The sequence below is a fragment of the Triticum aestivum genome, chromosome 6A (assembly GCF_018294505.1).
Source record: "Triticum aestivum cultivar Chinese Spring chromosome 6A, IWGSC CS RefSeq v2.1, whole genome shotgun sequence".
In the NCBI taxonomy this organism is placed as follows: domain Eukaryota; kingdom Viridiplantae; phylum Streptophyta; class Magnoliopsida; order Poales; family Poaceae; genus Triticum; species Triticum aestivum.
This window is the reverse complement of record NC_057809.1, coordinates 64,729,899-64,751,650: the sequence shown is the minus strand read 5'-3', so window position 1 is coordinate 64,751,650 and position 21,752 is coordinate 64,729,899. Positions and strand designations below refer to the sequence as shown.

At 43.3% G+C, this 21,752-nt stretch overlaps 1 protein-coding gene across 1 annotated transcript; it reads left to right on the top strand.

Moving 5' to 3' along the window:
* Window positions 1–16,050: 16,050 nt before the first annotated feature.
* LOC123132063 (uncharacterized) lies at window positions 16,051–19,535 on the top strand. Its single transcript, XM_044551809.1, has 7 exons — window positions 16,051–16,304; window positions 16,396–16,477; window positions 17,178–18,203; window positions 18,309–18,371; window positions 18,458–18,678; window positions 18,930–19,033; window positions 19,130–19,535. Exons 1-7 carry the CDS (start codon window positions 16,227–16,229, stop codon window positions 19,242–19,244), a joined length of 1,689 nt encoding a protein of 562 aa, XP_044407744.1. The 5' UTR covers window positions 16,051–16,226; the 3' UTR covers window positions 19,245–19,535.
* Window positions 19,536–21,752: the final 2,217 nt, after the last annotated feature.

Here is a 21,752-nt window from a genome sequence, read left to right as displayed (position 1 = left end):
TGAAAACAAAGCCGTCCTCGGCGTTGCTTAGTCGGAAATGTGGCTAACAAAAGAGACAAGGTGTACACATTGTATATGTATATGTCATCCACTTTTACTGATCTCAGTTGTGGCACATGTGACATGGTAATAGAAGAGCACCCTTCAAAATTCGTGAAATATAAAGCCAATATATTATCACAAGATGTCAAAGGCATGAAAATATTGCAACTCAGTTTGCACATATAAGTGAAACTCTTATTCATATCAAAAGAGTGGCAATGCTTATCATTAAACCATCCCAACATTGATGAACCATCACCAAGATTAGAGGTCATATCAAAATGATTAAACATTGACACAATTATTTTCAAACGTATTTGATCCAAATCTGATTTATTCCCTGATTCACTTGATTCTTTTGCATCGATAGTTAATTCAATGGGTTCACTCAAAATTGTTTGATCACATGGCAAAGTCAAATCATCAACATAGTCCTCTAAAATAACCGGTGTGATCAAAGTAGTGGGTAACTCACCGCATGGTGCATTTAAATTGACAAGACATTCATCATACTCATGTTGAGGTGGAAGATTAGTACCTTTGTCATTACCTCCCATGATCAACTCAGATGATGTAGGCGCTCCCGATGATGAGGTGTCACATGGTGGAGGTGATGTAGTCCTCGCAACAACGGATGTGGTTGTCATAGTATGCCTAGTAGTTGAATGGACAACCGTATCAACTCTTGGAATGTGCTTCTCACGCTTGTTCTCCTTGTGGGCAACATGTCGTTTTATTTCTTGTTCAGCTTTGCAAGCAAGATGAAACAAATGGTCCATGGGATAACACTCTTCATGAATTAGTATCTCCTTAATGTCACGATTTAATCCTCCCCAAAATCTATCCATAAAATCTTCTTCACTTTCTTCTAAAGAGGAATGCAGCAAGGTAGTTTGTAAAGTATCATAATATTTCGTTACGGTGTCATTACCTTGTTTTAAATGTTGCAACTTTTTAATCATATCACGAGTATAATAAGCGAGAACGAATGTATGTCGCATGGAAAGTTTCAAATCATCCCAAGTAGTAGGTATATCATTAGGGTGTAACCGACAATATTCACTCCACCAAACTACAGCATAACCAGTGAAAGAACCAACCGCAACCTTAACTTTTTTACATTCATCAAAATTATTGGAAGCAAATATATTATTTATGTCAAACTCCCATTCAATATATAAAGCAGGTCTAAAACGGCCATTAAATGATGGTATAGAATCATTAACCTGATCATGTGCATTTGGATGTTTGTGCACCACTCGTGACGGTTGTGGTATTTGCATAGGTAATGGCACGTCTCCCACGATCGACAAACCCCATGAATTGACTCTAGATCCTGTCATGGTTAGTAGAAATAAGAAACAAAATCCAAAAATAATGTTCCTATGAACTACTCGGAAGTGATGGTAAAACGCTCACAGTATAGCAAATCAAAGTCTTACAAGTTCTTACCATGCAGCAGGTGGTGACCGGCAACCAGGGGTGTCAAATAACTCCAAGAGTTGGGTAAAGCGATTGCCAGGTGAACGTATGCATACACGGTATAGAAATATGTGGAGCTGGGTTGACTTTATATATATGTGGGAAAAAATGCTACAACCATGTTAATTAATGCAAGTTGAATAATCGCTCAAAGTAGTCGAGTGCTGGTTTTAGGCTAGACTGTACTAGAGATGCGAGCCTAAGACACAGACAAAATTCACGCACTGAATTGAACCGGGGATATCTTTCTTTTACCGAGGACCGGATCAATGAAAGGGCAAAAGGAAACAATGCTAGAAACTGTGCAACTTTTTTTTAACCAAACCGAAGCTGCCCCTTTTTCCACACGGATCAAGCCGTTTTATTTTCTCAAGCTCAGACCGATAGCAACAAACACCAACAACACCACACGTTGGTACAAGCCTTCGTTCACGTTTTTGTGGGCTGCTCTGTTCTTCAAAGAAATCCAACCGTGCAGCACAACCTCTTTTCTTTTACCACAACCAAATCACTTTTCTTTAGAGAACCACAACCAAAGTACTAGGACGTACTAGTAGTCTATAGCACAACAAGGCACACTTTTTTTTGCTGTCTCCCAGGATCAAGTGATGTGCCAGTTGGTACTTTCCTTCTCTTTCTATGCAGATTTTTTTTCCGGGCAAAACGCCTCAGCAAAACTCCCCACAAAACAGCAGCACACTATGGCTTTTTTTTGTTTTTGGCGCGGATCCCAACAAAATCTGGTAGGTACCTTTTTTTGGGTTCCGTTTAAAACTCCCAAGGAAACAGACCCGCACTTGAATGCTCTTTCCGTTTAAAACTCCCAAGAGATAATGATTCTCTTTTTTCGTTGGAAACTATCTTGCCAATCAAACCGAAATAGCCCTTCCAAATATCACGTGAGCAACCTCAATTCTAGGCACTATTCACGTTATTTCTTTATGGCTGCGATTTTCCACTTCTCCCGTAAGGAATCTGCTCTCTCTCTCTCTCTTTTTAGCTGACTAGACTTGCCTTGTTATCTCTCTCTTGACTCAATCACCAAGATCTTTTTAAATAAACAAACCGACTAGCACTTTCCCAACAATTCCTCCTCCTTTTTTTTGTCCGATCCAATCGCCTTGCAGATCGCTCTTTTTTTTCTCCCAACTTTTTTTTCCAAACAACACAACAGATCTCTTTCCTCTTCTATTATTTTTTTTCACCTATAAAACCTTCCAAACTTCTCACGGTCTCTTAATAGAACCGAACGTGGCCTTCCAAACAACCCAGCACCACAAAAATCGGATCAATTAATGGCAGAATCTTTCTTACAACAAAGGAAATAACCACGTGAAAGACAACCGATCAGTTTTTTTTAACAGATCAAATCGTTCCTACCAAACTTTAATGCCTTCCAAACTCTTTGTGCCTTCCCCTTGGCCGCACCAAACTTGCCTCTCTTTTTTTTGCTTTTTTTAACCGATCTGATTTCCCCTTTCTTCGTTTCCTTTCTCCAAGTTCCAAACGTGGCAACTAATGATGCTCTAGCCAACAAACTATGGAAAATCAATAGATGGATTCTCCTTGCAAACCGATCAGAATTTTTCTTCTGCAAACTTTTTTTTCACAAGATGAATCAGGCTCCAAGATGAACTAATGTGATGACGGCGATGAACGACAAAAGCAAACGGATGGTGGTGATGGCGATGAAAATAAGTAGCAGCGGAAGATGACAATGAAGTGGATGACCGTGTGAGTGGACGTGACGTGAACAAAACGTGACTAGAACTCGAAACTCTAAAAGTTTAGACACTAAAACCAGCAACTCGACACACGATGCAATCGAAAATTCAACAATGCAAAAACTAAGTGGCAATGGCCAAAAGGCTTAGACTGTCTGAGACACGGATGAACTAATCTAACTTTTTTGGCTTTTTCTTGGACTATAGGTATGAAGAACAGATGCAATCTAAGACTGAAAAACTGGAAAGTCTCACCGAGCAACCTGAAAACTGATACCACTTGATAGAGGCGAGGGTGTCCCGATCTTTCGATGAGATGATAACTATCGATTTGGTGGAGACGACTTTGACGATCCGACTACAAACATGCACGACGTTGCGCCTTAACAATCGCTAAACCAACTCCAAGAGGTTATTGACCATGCTGGAGCACGATCAACCTGGCCACGAAGGTCTATTCCTGCAAGCAATCGAAGAACGAGCAAGAATATGATAAAGCAATCTGAATATTGCGAATATATATGAAGTATTGATAATGGTGGGGATTCCGTAAGCGGTCTTGGTCTGGTCGTTGGACACAAACGAAGTACACGAAGTTGCAATGGCTAACTTTTAACTAAACAAATCCCCAGTCTAAACGATGCGTTAAGGGCTATATTTATAGGGAAAAGAGAGGGGGTTTTGTCCACCCTTGGCAAGGTGGGACTAAAACACCTCCTAAGTCATTTCCCCTACAATATGGACTCTAAAAATAAATTACATGGGCCTGGCCCAAATTAAGGTGGCGCAACACCAATAATAAGCTATGGACGAAATTTATGAAAGGCCATCTTGTATATTTCGTCCATCTTCTTGTATGTCATCATGGTGGCTTCAAAGTCCGGAAATCTCCACTTGAACCTCTATTCTCATTCTCTTGGCATGCACCTTCATCTCCGTGCTTGGCGATGCTCCAATGTTCATCCTTCTTGCCCGTGCTAGGCCCTTCAATTGCAAGCAACACAAATGTATCTAAGTTAGGCAACATCATAGTCTCATGAACACTAGAAACATTACCAAGAAACGAAAGTACCTGATAATTTAATTGGCATATGCAAGCTCTAGCAATTGTTCCAAGAGGTAAAACAGCAGGGGATATGGGTGTAACTATGGTAGCCATGTCCTCATCAAGGAGTAGGAGGGAAGGAAAGGGAAAAGAGAAGAGAAGGAAGGAGGAGGCGCCGCCCCTCCCCCTAGTCCAATTCAGACTAGGCCTTGGGGGGCGCGCAACCTCTCCTCTCTCTTTCCCCTAAATCCCAATAAGGCCCATATACTCCCCGATGAATTCCCGTAACTCTCCGGTACTCTGAGAAATACCCGAATCACTTGGAACCTTTGTGATGTCCGAATATAGTCGTCCAATATATCGATCTTTACGTCGCAACCATTTCTAGACTCCTCGTCATGTCCCTCATCTCATCCGGGACTCCGAACTACCTTCGGTACATCAAAACACATAAACTCATAATACCGATCGTCACAGAACTTTAAGCGTGCGGACCCTACGGGTTCGAGAACTATGTAGACATGACCGACACACGTCTCCGATCAATAACCAATAGCGGAACCTGGATGCTCATATTGGTTCCTACATATTCTATGAAGATCTTTATCGGTCAAACTGCATAACAACATACGTTGTTCCCTTTGTCATCGGTATGTTACTTGCCCGAGATTCGATCGTCGGTATCTCAATACCTAGCTCACTCTCGTTACCGGAAAGTCTCTTTACTCGTTCTGTAACGCATCATTCCGCAACTAACTCATTAGTTGCATTGCTTGCAGGGCTTATAGTGATGTGCATTACCGAGAGGGCCCAGAGATACCTTTTCAACAATCGGAGTGACAAATCCTAATCTCGATCTATGCCAACTCAACAAGTACCATCGGAGCCACCTATAGAGCACCTTTATAATCACCCATTTATGTTGTAACATTTGGTAGCACACAAAGTGTTCCTTCGGTAATCGGGAGTTGCATAATCTCATAGTCATAGGAACATGTATAAGTCATGAAGAAATCAATAGCAGTAAACTAAAACGATCAAGTCCTAAGCTAACGGAATGGGTCAAGTCAATCACATTATTATCTAATGATGTGACCTCGTTAATCAAATGACAACTCATGTCTATGGCTAGGAAACTTAACCATCTTTGATTCAATGAGCTAGTCAAGTAGAGGCATACTAGTGACACTCTGTTTGTCTATGTATTCACACATGTACTAAGTTTCTGGTTAATACAATTCTAGCATGAATAATAAAAATTTATCATGATATAAGGAAATAAATAATAACTTTATTATTGCCTCTAGGGCATATTTCCTTCACTTGGGTGCATGCTTAGGTCTCATGCAAGAAATGGGAATGAATGTCAAATACCCTGCCACCGTCACTCGGCCGCAAACATTGAGATACCTGGTTTTTAAATTCTAGTAAATCCAAAACTCGTCTGAAATTCATGAAACTTGGCATGCTATCATGGAGCGGCATCAACATGTCGTGGTAAATTTTTATCTCATTTGGGGCAGGTTTGGGTATATGCTTCTCACAAACCAGATCTTCACACAACAAGCATGATGGTTTCGGTAGGAAACGCCCTATCTTTGGGGACGAAATGATATCCATTGCCTCTTATTGCTTTCAAATTTTTTGTCAACATAGAACAACAGGAGTGTTTTGTTATTTTTTGTGATTTTTCGGGGTTCGTTTGGACATTTTTATGCACTAACTGAGTTTTCAATGCATTTATGTGCATAATTCAAATTTGAACTACATGCACATGCTCCAGTGCATATAAATTGATTGAAAAATCAAATTTTTTGTCCTTGGGTGCATGCTTAGGTCTCATGCAAGAATTGAGAATGAATGTCAAATACCCTGCCACCGTCACTCGGCCGCAAACATTGAGATACCTGGTTTTTAAATTCTAGTAAATCCAAAACTCTTCTGAAATTCATGAAACTTGGCATGATATCATGGAGCGGCATGAACATGTCATGGTAAATTTTTTGTCCCATTTGGGGCAGGTTTGGGTATATGCTTCTCACAAATCAGCGCTTCTCACAACAAGCATGATGGTTTCGATAGGGAATGCCCCACCTTTGGGGACGAAACGATATCCATTGCCTCTTATTGCTTCAAAAAAATTCTCGTGTCAATTTTTGAGATTTTTCAGGGTTCATTTGGATATTTTTATGCATTAACTGGGTTTTCAATGCATTTATGTGCATAATTCAAATTTGAAATACATGCACATGCTCCAGTGCATATAAATTGGTTGAAAATCAAATCTGTGTCCTTGGGTGCATGCAAGAAATGAGAATGAATTTCAAACATCACGGCACCGTTGATTGTCGGCAAAACGTTGAGATACTTTGTTTTTAAATTATAGTAAATCTAAAACTCGTCTGAAATTCATGAAACTTGGCATGCTATCATGGAAGGGCACCCGACATTCTATGGTATTTTTCGTGTACATTTTGAGAGAAGGCGCACTCGAATAATGACAGCCAACAAAGGCATTTTGAAAAAAATAGCTGCCAGTTTAATATCTCAAACGTTTGTATAATTCAAACCGTGTGCATTCTATTAACCATTCACGTGACGCCACGTATCTTGGTTTTAATGGCTATAGGAGGTGTCGTGCGGACAGCTGCTTGACTGAACAGGAGGCGTGCGAGCGCAGTCCGGTGCGCAGGCTCACCGGGAAGCGTACAAGCTGTTCAACGCAGGATTTGTGCATCTCTTCAACGCAAACGGTTCAGATTATGGTATGCAAATTAAAGCCAGACTTCGGTGCTAAGCCAAGAGACACTGCGATTTGTCAAAATATGCAGCTAAAAATCAATAGCACTATCTATTTTTTGCAACTAAAATTCAGTAATTAAGCATAAATGTCATTCATACTAGAGATTAAGCAGTCGTTCTCACCGGGAAGCGAGACAGCCTTGGACCGCCGCCTGCCTCGCTCCCACTGGTCTATATTAATGGCGTCATCGAGCGACCGCATCCCCCCTCCATCCTTGCCACACACACAATTCCTCTCTCTCCACCCGCATCCTCGACGCCTCTCTGAGTCCTCGAAGCCGTCAGTGTACGAGGATGCCGCTGAAGCGCCCCATCGGAGGAAGTGGCGACGCCAGGGCTGCTGAAGCACCGGAGCACGGGCGTGAATATGGAGACAGAGGTTTCCGTCGCTGCCGACAAGGTGGAGGATGAGGCTGCCAACAAGCGGAGGCGGGTCGAGAAAGAACCGCAAGCGACTCCAGCAGGCCTAGACTTCATTAACAACCTCCCTGATGATATGTTGATAGTCATCATATCCCTCCTCCCAATCAAATATCGGGCGAGGACAGCCGCCCTTTCCCGGTGGTGGCCCCCTTATGGCTCCGCACCCCTGTCGACCTCTTCGACGCCCACAAGCTCTGCCGTGGCTATCGCCAAAGGTTGGATGTGTTCTCCCAGATCCTCGGCAGTCACGATGGCCCAATCAAAGGCCTTATCATGGGCAAGTTCCGTTCCAATGGTAAGGACCGAGCCAAGCTTGACGAGTGGTTCCGATCCCCCGCCATAGATCAGCTCGAGAAGCTAAGTTATAATGATAGCATATGCGCTTGCTGCCAACGTTCGTGCTCCGCTTCGCGCCCATGCTACGCCTTGCCAAGTTCATGAACTGGCATCCCCCCCCCCTTAATGACACGCCCGCTCTTTTTCTACCACGACTAAAGCACCTCGAGCTCGTCGTCGTCCGCATCCCAAAGGATGACATGGAGCGCCTGCTCCGCAGCTGTATTGCACTCGAGTTCCTTCGTTTTCAGGCGATGAATTGGTCGAGTACCTTGCACATCATCTCCAGGACTCTCCGGACTATTTATGTGGGTTGCTAGTGCTGCAACGAGAGATCACAAAAGGTGGACCACAATATGGTCGAAAACGGTTAATTGAACTGAACTGTATGCCCTAAATCGCACACGCAACTAAAATCGGAATCGTGTTTGATGCATTCATCATTGCAAATGTTTTGCACCTTTTTTGACGTTTATTTACACCATCGTTTGTGATTATTACATCGCACACAATTTCGTCGAAGAGTCTCTGATCGTAGTGTCGCGTTAGCAGCATCCTACAGTAGTGATATGTCGGCAAAAAATGTGCTCTCAAACGAAGCCTTCTGGCCTACCCGGACACACTACATTGAACATGGTGATTTTTTTAACATGTTTGAAATGACCCTAACTTTTCCATTAGGTGGACATGTCCATGGTAGGCATATGCGTGATTGAAGGAGAAGGGTAATCAAAATCCTAATTTAAACATGTATTCCCTCTATAAAGAAATATAAGAGCATTTGGAATGTAGTTATCTAAATGGTCTTATATTTCTTTATGGAGAGAGTACTTAAAATGGTTATTTTAGGTTTTTAACATAACAAATAAATACAAAGGTATACAATTAAAAACAGTTTAAAAGCATTTAATAAACATTTGAAGGGAAAAAGAAATTAAAATCATAATTTAACAGTTTCTTAAAACTGTTATTTTGGTATTCCAAACAATATTTCAAATGTTTGAACATGTTTTAAAAAGAATAATAAAGTTCAAAAGGGGGAAAATAAAGTAACGAAAAAGAGAAGAAACACAAAAAGTATAAATAAATAAAAAACGCTTAAGCAGGCCCAACTGGGCGACAACATCGCTCCTGTAGCACACCTGTCAGGCCGGCCCAAGCGCTCGGGGATATGAAAAAATTCCTTCGATTTTAAACAAATGTTGACGGATTTGAATTCACATGTGTTCAAAAAATGTCACTAAAATAATTTGCAAAAGGTGTTCCCGGTTTTGGGAACATCATCTTGACAGCCATGTTTTTTATTTTTATTTTTATATTCTCTCGTAATTTCTTTTTCTTTCCTTCTTCATTTTCTTTAACTTTTTTGTTTTATGTTTATTGTTTCAATTTTTAATAAATTAGAAAAAATATGAGCTTCAAAATTTTGTTCAGAATTTCAAAATATTTCATGTTGATAAAATGTTTAGAATTTCGTTTTTTAATTTTTTTAATAAATAATTTAAATTGAAAAAATAAGAATTTCCAAACTTTATTCATGTTTCAATGTTTATTCATATTTATTAACCAATTTTTTTAAAAAAATAAAAAGCATCCAAAATTCAAAAAAAATCATAAGTTCACAAAAATGCTCGCGCTGTCAAATTTTGTTCAAAGTTTCAGTAAATGTTCCATTTTCAAAAATTGATCACAGATCCGAAGAATGTTCACATTCTTAGCAATTTTGGAAGACATGAATTTTTTTTAATTTCTTTTCCTTTTTTTAAATCATAAATTTAAGCAAATGGAAAAGAAAAAGTTCTCGAATTCGGGCCATTTCAAGTTCATCAACTTGAAAATAAATTCATGAATTTGAAAAAAGTTAACGAACTTGAAAAAGTTCATCGATTTAGAAAAAAATCACGTATTTGGAAAAATTTTGTGAAACTAAAGAAGTTCATCAATTTGAATAATGTTCATGAATTCTAAAAAAGTTCAACGATTCAATTGAAAATCAGGGATTTGAAAAACGTTCACGAATTTAAGAAAAGGGTTAATTTGATAAATGCCACTCCAAATCTGGCGATTCCGAGAAATGCCACTGCAATTTCTAAACTTTGAAAAATGCCATTTCATGCCATTTCCAGTGGCATTTTTCAAAGTCTGGAGTGGCATTTTCAAAGTTTGTAAAAATTGCAGTGGCATTTTTCAAAGTTTGGAAATTACAGTGCCATTTTTATGAATCGCCATAATTGGAGTGGCATTTATCTAATTAACCCTTAAGAAAAATGTTCATGATTTAAAAAATCATAAATTTAGGCAAATGGAAAGATAAGACAAAAAGTGAATAAAACCGAACGAAACCAGCGAGAAAAGATGAACAGCAGGAAGAAAAAGAAAGTGACTAGACACAACAGCGTTGCTTTCCCATTTACACCAAGGGGTTGAGGGTTCCAAACCCCACTTCCACTTGACACACATTCTTTTGAAGGTTAAAAAAAGAAAAAGAAAAAGGTAATGGGCACATAGGTATACGCCTTGCGAGTGATCCACCATACATACGAAGGTGAGTATGACTTTTGAAAGGTTCATATTGCCCTTTATACATTTAGTGAGGAGGTTTGTATTGAAGCGTGGCTCATTCATGCAACATGCCATCAACTCTCGGCGTTGGCATCCTCTCTCCTTTTTTGAAAAACTATACTTTATTAATTTGAAATAACCGCTTTGTACTTATGGTGGGAGAGACGATGTTGTGAGTATGCATGGGATTCTTGATTACTCTTATATGAGCTCTAGAAAAGTGCGTTTTGCCAATTGTGTTATCGCACATAGAGTAATCTTCTAATAGATTTTTGTTGATGCGTACTCACAACATGATTGTTAGGTGTCCCTGTCCCCTTATTTTATGGAATTGCTATTTGACATCTAAGTTCAATCTAAGTCATAAACGACTGATTTGTTCATCTTTATCATCGTGCAAACTTGATCCCGTCTAGTTGTCCGTTGTGGTGCTTTTGTCTCAGCTTGTTCGTGTCACTGTTCATTGCGCAGGGCTGGCCCATTTGTTTGTCTTGTTTTTTTGTTCCTACGTTATTACAGTTCGAAGAGTCACCTTGCAACCATAAAAAAGGTACAAGGTTGATTATTACTCTCCATTGACACTCTTAGTTGTCTCTTATCTCTTCTTTTCATCAATTAACGAGCGATCTCAACACGAAACTGGCCATACCTGAGCTTTATCTTACCCAGTTGCATGTCCATTTTCGACATTAAGTCGTCTGATCTAGCTAATTTGCAAGTCCACCCTAACATGTAATTAGGGGATTGATTTTTTTTCTTGTCTCTGATACAACTCTCCCCCGACATACAACTGGGGTCATCATTTTTTGTTCCATTTATAAGTCCACCTCGATACATAACTGGACCTAGAAGTTGCAAGTCCACCACTGACTCGCAACTATAGGGTCAACCTTTTCTTATCCTAGTTGCAAGTTCATCCTTGACTCGCAACTGAGGCCCGTCCTTTTTTATCTCAGATGCAAGTCCACCCTCAACTCACAACTCGGTTTCATCCTTTTTTGTCCCAGTTGGAAGTCCACTTCATCCTTTTTTGTCCCAGTTGGAAGTCCACCTTTGACTCGTAACTCAGGCCTGAATTTGTTTATCCCAGTTGCAAGTACACCCTTGACTCTCAACTAGGGTCCGACCTTTTTTTAGTTGAAATCCCACTCTCGACTCACAACTGGATCCCGACATTTTATTCCTAGTTGCAAGTTCACCCTCGACTCGCAATTGGGCCTGACCTTCTTAGTTGCAAGTCCACCCTCGACTTGCAAATGGGGCTCAACCTTTTTTGTCCAATTGCAAGTCCACTCTCGATTCACAACTGGGGTTCGACCTTTTATTTTTCCCAGTTGCAAGTCCACCCTGGACACATAACCGGGGCCAACCTTTTTTGTCCTAGTTGCAAGTCCACTCTCGACTCACAACTCCGGGTGTTGTTGACTCTTCTCGGAGTTGATTGTCTGGGTACGTCCCCTTTAATGTTGGTTGTATACATGTTTAGAACAATTCGAGGCTCATGTCATGGAAAAATATTTAGTCCATGTAACATCATATGTGTTCTATGGCTCATTGTAAAATGTATTACATGTGAAATTCTTTTTTCATGATTGACATCGCAAAAAATCATACATGACATACATCATGTGAATTTGTCTCCTTGATATGACTTATGTAGTACCCTAGTCAGTACCCGAGTGAATGTGGGTGCCCATCCGGGCCTAACGGAAGAGCCGCAACTCGAGGTGACCAGGCCAGGCTGGCTCTGGCTGGGCGTGGAGGGATGGCTTGTCCTGACTCTTGCTATAGTGGGCTATGCCATCGAGCAAATGTGTGTTGCTTTCACCTGCTCAGACTCCATCGGATGTGAGTGTCTGTGTTAACTCAGTTTTCGTCCTCATGGGAAGTGGAACTGTCCGGCTAGTGTTTTTTGGTTGTGGGGCCTGCCTGGCTGTGCCGACCAAAGTTGGGTGTTGCGTGATTGGCTTCTCGAGCCGGGTATGCCCATCCGGCCAGGCACCATCCAGCTGGCCTGATGTGTGGAGTATGTTCGGAGGGGGACCCCTTGAGGGCATCCCACTCCATGTTGGTTTTGACTAGGGGTGGGGGACCTTGGGGGCAACCTCCTTTTCTTGTGGAGGTTTGTTTGTTGGGTGGGGGTCCCTTTAGTGACTGACCCCTTTAGGCCTCCCACTTTCCTTATCCTCCTATAAATAAAGGAGGAGGGCAACCACCAAAGAGATACAAGTTCATACTTGAGCTCTCACATTTCGGCTTGCAATGATATGCCTATTCTCTCTCTCGCTCTCCACGAAATAGTTTTGTAGTGACGCAAGGCTGCCTAGTCTCCGGTGCCGATTAGTTCTGGGCGGCAAGGTGTTGTTGGATTGGTGACCCCGTATGTGTGCAACCCCATGGAGATATCGTATGTCTGATCTTCTGTTCGTGGGAGGAAAAATTCTCGCGGTTGGGAGGTTGTAAAATCCTAGCTACGAGAATCTACACCGACTATCTTCACCGATTCTTCTTTGCTGAGCTCCGAGTTGGTAACATTCAGATCAAACCTTGTATGCATCTTCATAGTGATCCTGAGCTAGTGCACATGACGGGTTTTTGTTTGGTTTTTTGATGTGTGTCCCTACATATGTTGTGTAGAGCGTACCGGTAGTGATGATTCTAAACACCTCGAGAACTCCCTTTTTACTCAAGCATCGCCTCTTTATTTTATTCGCCTTTTTATTTATATTTTTACCTCCACTTAGTTGTTTATTTAAAACCGCTCTTATTATCGTTTTTGCTAGCGACTGACGAAATATACTATTTTGAAATAATGCTCTAGGTGTGAACATAGCCGGTTTAGTGACAACGTAGTTGCGGTATTAGTACTTGCATGCACAATTGCTCCTTATGGGATCGACATACTCTACTTATCATGAATTGCAATAGCTTTATGCACTTGTTGCTTATTCTCTGGCCACAAATCAAGCAAATGAACGAATAATATCATGCATGTTGCCAACATGGTTACCATGATATGATGTATCAATCTCAATAAAAGTATTTATAACTCCATATGATAATGAAATCCTAGTTCTTCCAATCTATCTAAGTCCCCATGAACAAATCCTTAACCAATCAACATTCCACACATGTGATTCGTTTTTAGGCTTAAGGACAAATGCAAAAGCCATCTTTTTGGGAAAATTAGTTCGGTTCTCTTAACATTCAGGATGTAACCATATAGCATCATTTAGGTCAATTTCTTGACCACTTCATTTCTCCCTGCACATGAGTCCTTCCATCGCCTTTACATCAAAAGTGGTGAACCATCACTTTAATTATTTTTCAATTACCAATCCAATATCTTATATAATTTCAATTACAAGTTCATTTGTCTCCACTGTGAGCACATGCACATAATTTTAACCTATAGAGCTAATAAGAAACACTAAAACACATAGGGGTTGGTGCCAGGTGTATAACATACATAATGTTATAAAAAGTGCACAAAATTATCCACTGATTAATATTGTATGTTAAACATGAGAAGGATCATGAAGACCCAGAGCTGCTCATTGATTATCAATTATCACAATATAACATTTCAAGTACCCAAGAGAAAAGTAAAAATACAACTAAGTCCAAGAATGTCACAGAAAAGACCTTGGACACAAGAAGTAAAAATACAATGTGGTCCTTCTTCTTTGTGTCGTGAACTTCCATCCAGCAGAATCACTTTAGATGGGAAGATTCCCGTAGCACCACCACAAGTATTGTCAGAGTTGGAACACGTGGATGCCTATGCATAGCCTAACTACCTCCTTTTGGCGTTGTGACAAGGAGGAATAACTAGAAACAATGCGTCCTGACCCCAAAGCTCCAGAAAGGCCGCTCTTTGGCCAGAAGGGTCAACGGCAGAGTGGTCGATGCCTACAATCAACCGCCATAGCTGGAAGGTGTCGACGGGCGTTGTAGCTCCACCATAAAACGCCATCAAGGATGAGCTGCAAATGGAAAAATCGTACATGCTTCAACTCCACTATCGAATACCTATATTTGACAAGGCATCGAATCCGGGAGGATGAGCTGCAAATGGAAAAATCATACGTGCTTCAACTCCACTATCGAATACCTATATTTGACAAGGCATCGAATCCGGGAGGATGAGCTCTGGATCTCGACTCCTCTCCCGCCAATTCCGCGATGAAGAAGATAATGAGAATCTGCTCCCATCTTCACAAGATATAACTGCTAAACGAGTTTATTTCGGGCGCTCTTGCGTGGTCTACCTCCCGACAACTACCTTTCACGATGGAAGACAACCGAGGGAAGCAACGACCGAACGCGGCTCACGATCGTCAATGATAAGCTACAATACGACATGACGCTAGATGCTCCTAAAGCATACCCTATGAGCTAATCCTAACCCTACCATCTACAACAAGTGACCTCCACTACCATCCCAGCTGTGCGCGGCACGGCCGCGGGAGAAGAAGAGTCATGGTGCAGATCAATGAAAAAGTAGAAATCATCTAAACACCAAACCTCATATCTCAAACACTAGCAAAACATTCATTTGCAATGCACGCCCTTTTCATCTATTATAACTCTCCCCAACATAACTCCACCGAATTTAAAACTCATTTCCCGAGTTCCATGATTTAGATCGCGTACGGTGGCACAATCTTGTTAGAATAAAAAAACTAGCGTGCCAACAACATTTTCTTACAGAATAGCCGTGTGGAGTCGTAACAAGATGGTCAACAAAGGGAACGAGATCCAACCAACATGTGGTTGGCTGGTTAGGAGGACATTGGTACCATCGGGCCACCAGAGTTTGAGTCCTAGACATGACATTGGTGCTCGCGTTTTCCTAGATTTAGTTCGGGTTTTCAGGCGATGTGCGTTCAGTGGGAGGAGACGTTTCTGTGGACTACGAAGGCATGTGTGACAACTTTGTCAATCTCAAGATGATGTGTCGGCTCAGTCACGGAGGTGCTCATAGGGGCAGGATGTGTGTTTGCATGCGTTCACAAGGATGAGTGTATGTATGTATGTATGTATGTATGTATGAGCGTATGTGTCTGTACCGTGTTAAGAAAAACAACGAGAACGAGAAGTAAGTTTTGCAATTCATCACGATTTAAGACGAGAGGGTTTAAAAGGCAATTGGTGGATTTTTTTTCTGAGAAAATGCAATTAGTGGAGTGCAATGAAATCATTGAACGCGCAATCAAGACAGTGATAGTACTATTTGCACCTCAGCCCATCACCACGGCGACGAGCCGCCCCGACCCACATCCATCCATCCAGCACCACGACGGGCCAAGAAGCCAAACCCCCGAAGCTCGCCCCCTCCAGACTCCACCCCCGAAATTCAAATCCCACGAGAGCTCCCACCCCTCGGAAAGTAAAATTCAAAGCCATCGGTGGGCCCGGGCCGCCGGACAGGGCACGGCGCGCTCCCCTCCTGCCTGCGATTCAAAAATCGAAATCAAAAGCGAGGCTAGCCCCCGGATATTCATCCATTCATTCATTCGCTGCACGCCACGCCACATGCGCTGCGCCATCGGAACCGCGCCCACCTCCGCCCGAATTCAAAAAAACCCGCACCCATAAAACCCTGGCGAGGGCGAGAGACCCCCTCCGGCTCTCCCTACCCACCCCCAACCCCACCACCCCCACGCGACGAGGCACGTCCTCCATTTCAAATATCACGCAGAGCTTCGCGTCTCCCTCCCCCTCTCCCCGCTCCCGTCCGCCGCTCCGCCCCCGAAACCCTAGGGCCCAGATCCCTCCTCCCCCGCGCCGCGCTCCCCGGCCCTCCCATGGACCCCGCGGGCCCGCGCTCGGCCCTGCCGGATCCCGCCGGATCGGGCGCGCCGCCGCCGCCGCCGACGGCCGAGGTGGGCCTCGGGCGGGTTCCTCTCCGCGTCTGGTTCTTGGGTCTGATTGTTTGGACTGTGGTGCTGACCTCGTGGTGCGCGCTCTTTGCAGGAATTGTCCAGGAGGGCGGCCGGGAGCGGGGGCGGCGGCGCTGCGGAGGCGTGCGGTGCGGCTCCGGCGGCCCAATTGGGAGGTGGGTCCTCACCTCCTCGGTGGCCTCGATCTGTGCTGCTCCCGTGCTTCTAGTCTGCTCTAGCGCGGCGCGAGCTGCAAACATAGCTTCGGTTCTGTCTCTGCGTTGCTGCCGTTCTCGAATCATTAGCTAGCAGTCTTGAAGTCACCAGTAGGACTAAAATTCGAGATGGCACAGTGTATGTAGTAAAGTGTCTCACAACAGATCTAATGGCCAGACACACTTCTTTTGTTCTACTCTGCTCAGGAACAAACAATTGGCAGCTGATTTTAGCGCCTGTGAATAGCAGCCCTTCTTAGCTTAGATGCGTGAAACTTGCTGGCGATGACACCCTTAGCTCATTCCTGTTAGCAATTTAATCTTACTCGCAAGAAATAATTTTGAATTCTTGGGCTGCTGTCATTCTTGAAACCTTAATAGGAAGTCCTTCAATTAATTATTGATAGAACAGAGATTTGAGATGGTGCACTAATGCTTGGCAGAGGATCTATGTATGTGGCTACACTGGAACATCTAACACTTGTAGCTGTAGGGTTGTGGCTCATCATATTCTTTACCTTGCTTCTGTTGAGGAATAATGAGGCAGAATGAGCTTAGCACCTTTCAGTGACAACACATGCACATCGCTTCTGTCATGTAAATTTAGAGAGCATTTATGTTCACAATTGATTTGCTCATGTTTGTTGCTTCTATCATGCAGATCCGAGGGTGGGGATTTTGGAATCTTCAGATCAAGCACAGGGATGTGTCCATCCATGTAATAAGAAGGATATACCACAATTTTCTGCTGAAGGCGCCACAAAATGTGAATATGGAGTCCCTTCATTGCCTCGGACTGGTGCACTTCTGCAGTTAGAACCTGCTTGCCTGACCTTGGGCCGTGCTTCTGATGCAGTGCTGGCAGGAAGTTTGCATGATGCCAATCCTTTGGCACGTGGCAAAGAGAACATCCGGACAGACCTGCAACTTAAGCCTGATGCAAAACGCGGTGAAAATAGGATGAGTGATGCACCCCTTGGGTTGGATCTTAATAGAGTGGGTTCTTCTGATGCGGCAGAGCTAAATCCGTTCTTTCCTTACAAGAAGCTGGGTCAGTCGAAAGTTAGTGATCCATCAGAATGTGGTAGTACAACTGGTGCTACAGGAGAAAGTGAGTCACATAGAAAGTGGAGAGAAATGAAGCAGAATGGGTTCCTTTCTTCAACCCATGGAACTGCAGTGGTACCTAAGCCACGTGGTCGACCGCCCAAGCGGAAAAGGGATGATGAGCTCAAGAGGAGCACTTCTACCCAGAATGAACAGACTAAGTTCACAAAGGTTGCTGCTCCTAGTGGCCTATTATCTGGGCTGAATCCAGGAATCATAAATCATGTAAGAAATAGCAAGCAAGTATACTCCATAATAAAGGCAATGGTACGCTCTGAGGAGCTTGAGAACGCAAGCCAGCCTGGTCTTGCTGGCCAAACAGGTGAAAGAGGTAAAGAAGTTATAGAGAGAATTCAGGACCAGAAGTATGGGGATAGTTTGATGAAGTGCCATTTGATGATGGAAGGTAATAATCCGATGTTTCATCATGGGCTGCCTACCGCATCAAGATTCCTCGCAGAGGATGGTGACAATCTGAAATTGCAACTCTCATCAACAGTCACCATGGCTTCGGATAGGACATGTAGTACACTGGATCATGAATCTCAACATGATTACATGACTGTGCTATCAGTTAAGGGTATGCTCGATTGCTTAGATCGCTAATCATACGTTCTGCAAGCACTACACTAGCTTTTTATAGAAATATCCGCATCTGACAGTGTTCTTGCCTTTTAATGACCAGCTGCCAGTGTTGCCTCTCAATGGCTGGAGCTTCTACAGCAGGACATAAGAGGGCGGCTTGCTGGTATGTTTTCTGTAGTAAACAACTTTATACAGTTTAAAGTTGTAACCTGTGCATTCCACTTAATTATTCTTTCTTCATCCTTGAAGCTTTGAAGCGCAGTAGGAAGAGAGTGAGGAATGCTCTTCAAACTGAACTGCCGCACCTGATATCAACAGAATTCTCATCTAGTCAAGAGAATGAACCGTCCATTGCACATTCTTCTGAAGCTGGGCCCATGGGAAAAACAGCTTCAGAAGAACATGTTGCACGGTGGAGGTCTCTATTCCTTCAGATGGAAAGAACACTGCAGGAGGAGGGAAGGCACTTGGTGAGTATTTTGATGAAAGTTGTGGCATTGAATCACTTTTATTATCGTTTGTTGATGTCTGACACATAAGAGTCTAGGTTCTTTCTCACTGATTTTGATCAGGCATCAATATTAATTTATGATCTTGAGACTTGGGCTCTATTTCATTTTGGTAATATCAGTTGCATGCAGTTCGCATGTCGCATTATGATCTTGGGACTTAGGCTCATTCAAGCTGCTATGTTCCTGATCATGCCAATTACTTGTTGCAGGAAATTCGGTTGAAGGAAGTGCAAGGAATGTTGCAGAATTGTGATAAAGGCCTAAAACAAGTGACCTGTGAGGCTCCACTGCTAGGCCCAATGGCTGAACTATGGTTAGTTCATCACCGCATAATCCCATATTGACCGTACATGGTTTTGTGTTTGCGAATTGAATGTATTGCTGAACAACTCCCAATGTGCCTGTGCAGGAAGCTGAAGAACCCGGAGATTTCCGAGAGTGAGTGGGCAGTGCAAGCTGCCGCTGCGTCCATCTACTCGACGTGCAACCTGGTCATGAAGACCGAGAATGTCCCGTGCTTCTGATCTTCTCGCACATGTTGATCTTGTTACTTACACATTTTTCTCTCTTCATTTTTTTTACTGATTGGTTAGGTTCTGTTTCTTACACATATAGCCTAGACAGTCATTGTCTCCTCTGTGTGTGTGTGTGTCGAGTAAAGTTGTGGTTGGTGCTGCTCCTTTGTAACGTCATGAAACAAGCACCTGTGGTGTCTGAGTGAGAGTGAGAGTGAGTGAGTGTCTGTCTGTTGCCAACTTACAAATTCTTTTTCACAGGCGCGTGAAATAACAAGCTTGTTCGCCTGATTTTTTTCATCTCCTCTTTTTTGCTTCTGGGGTTTTCATAATGTTGTTTGGTAACTCTGGCTGTTGCTGTGCAGTCAGAAACAAGTGCTCCTGCTTAACTGATTTTTTCTCTAGCAAAGGAAAAAAAGAGCTGAGCATTTCTCCTGGTGAAGTCTGAAGCAGTTGCTTTTTTTAACCTGTCTGAAGTAGTTGCTGGTGGGTAGTCATCGGCTGGAGCTGTCCATTTCATCAGAAGTCAGATATAGCTCAGACTCTGCTTCGAAACAGAATGACAAATTTCTCTTGTTTACCTGTCGCCGATTATTTGGTTCGAACGGCTCTACTTGAGCACATGTACATTAGGGCAACTCCAACACATGGACGCATTTTGTCCGTTTTTATCCGTGTGGATCCACGTGGACAGAAATGACGGCCCAATGCGCGGACGCCAACACATTTCATGTCCGTCTGTCTCCTATCTGTGTGGACGCAAACCCTGCCCAAATTAACGCGCTGCGTGTCCTCTCGGTGTCCGCTCTGGCTACCCTGTGTGGTCTTTTTTATATGCATGCGCGGGGGTGGCCACAACATCCACTCTTCTCCCTCCCTCTGTCCCCTGACAAACACAATCAACTCTAGCCATTGTCGCCGCCCACCATGCCGTGGAAGTACATGCCCCGAGCGCATGACCATAAGGTGGGCTCCTCCTTGGGGGCAGCGCCGTGCGCGAACGCATCTATGTGCTTGCCATCCAGTGCCGACACTACTGGGAGAACGTCATCCCCGTGCCATGGTCGGACGTGAACCTGTTGCACGGCTGACATTTGAACCCAGATAGGGTTCCCGTGGCGGCCACATGTTGCGCGCAGGAGGTGAAGATTCGCCATAGTCGCGCTCAGATCCCGGCCGACCTCCACTACGACCCGATGTTCACGGTGGACTCCACGCACTAGGACACGTGGTTGTCGGTCATGCTTCTTGCGTCATGCACCAGCGCCCCGTGCCTTGCTCGCGCTCCAGCACCACAACCAACGGTGATGGTGGAGGAGGCCGAGGAGAACGACGAGGCCTTCAAGAAGGCCGTCGAGGATTCCCACCTCGATGAGCTCGTCCAGTGGCTTGGCCGGGCGCTGGGCGCAGGCAATGTCTCCACACCCGAGTCGGAGCCGTTGGAGCGGTGGCCACTCGCGCTGCTAGTGGGGCACTCATGGTCGTGGACGTCCACGACGCCCTGCACGCCGTAGTGGGTGGAGCCGGAGCAGGAGCAGCAGCAACAGCCATCGGCAGGACATGTTCCGTGGCTTTATCCATGGCTAACTCCGGTGTTCATTAACCTTGTTGACGAGGATGACGATGAGGACAACGACGGTGGACAATAGAGCATGCCGAGGACAAGGACCGCGACGGCCAGCCAGTTTTTTTAGTTATGTTTTTTATTTAAATTATGCAACAAACGGACTATTAGCAGTAATGTATATATTTTTAATTTGAAAATTCGTCAAGATCTAAAATGTGACCCGTTTTGTTGGGCGCACTGTAGGGTCGGAGAATATTGATCGGGGGGGGGGGGGGGGGGGTTAATGGGAGATTTAATTTTTCTTTCGAAACTTGAAATCTCTCAGCACAACACAGCGATACAAACTATGTAGATGCTGGACTACAAAAGAAAACTACAATTGAACGCAAACATAGCATAGCGGACATAATATATTTTCTATGACAAGTTACTGCCAGAGCTCAGATAGAAAATATGCACACTACTGTGAGATGTTCATCAGGGCAAGACTAAGGTGAATAACTAAGTAGCACCAGATGTAAATCAAAGAACATACATGCATACAAACATAAGTACATCGAATGCAAATATACAACACGACATGGTCACAATACATATAGATTTGTATGAAATGTAAGCCAATAGAATTGTACCGAAGAACAACACAATAGATACAACTGAGCGAAAGATAAGTTCAAGAAGTAATTTCGGAATGAGAAAGAAACCTGGTGGTGCTCGATGGCGACAAAGTATTTGGTAGATTTAGTTCACTATTCTGCAAAAGACTTACGTCTGGTTTGGGAGACGTGTGATTGAACACAGGAGCAAACATCTCTTCATCCTATTCTTCTCAACGTGAAGTTCCTTGAACTTTAGTTGATTTCTCTCGTGATAGATTCTTATCGACAATCTCCAAACCATCAACAAACTTTGCCTTCGAAGACGACAATTACTCTTGGTCACTCAGACAT

Coding starts and splice junctions, on each gene's coding strand:
- LOC123132063 (XM_044551809.1), top strand. CDS start 16,227: ATGGACCCCGCGGGCCCGCGCTCGGCCCTGCCGGATCCCGCCGGATCG. Junction 16,478..17,177: donor TCCGGCGGCCCAATTGGGAG/GTGGGTCCTCAC, acceptor TCTATCATGCAG/ATCCGAGGGTGGGGATTTTG. Junction 18,204..18,308: donor GACTGTGCTATCAGTTAAGG/GTATGCTCGATT, acceptor TTTAATGACCAG/CTGCCAGTGTTGCCTCTCAA.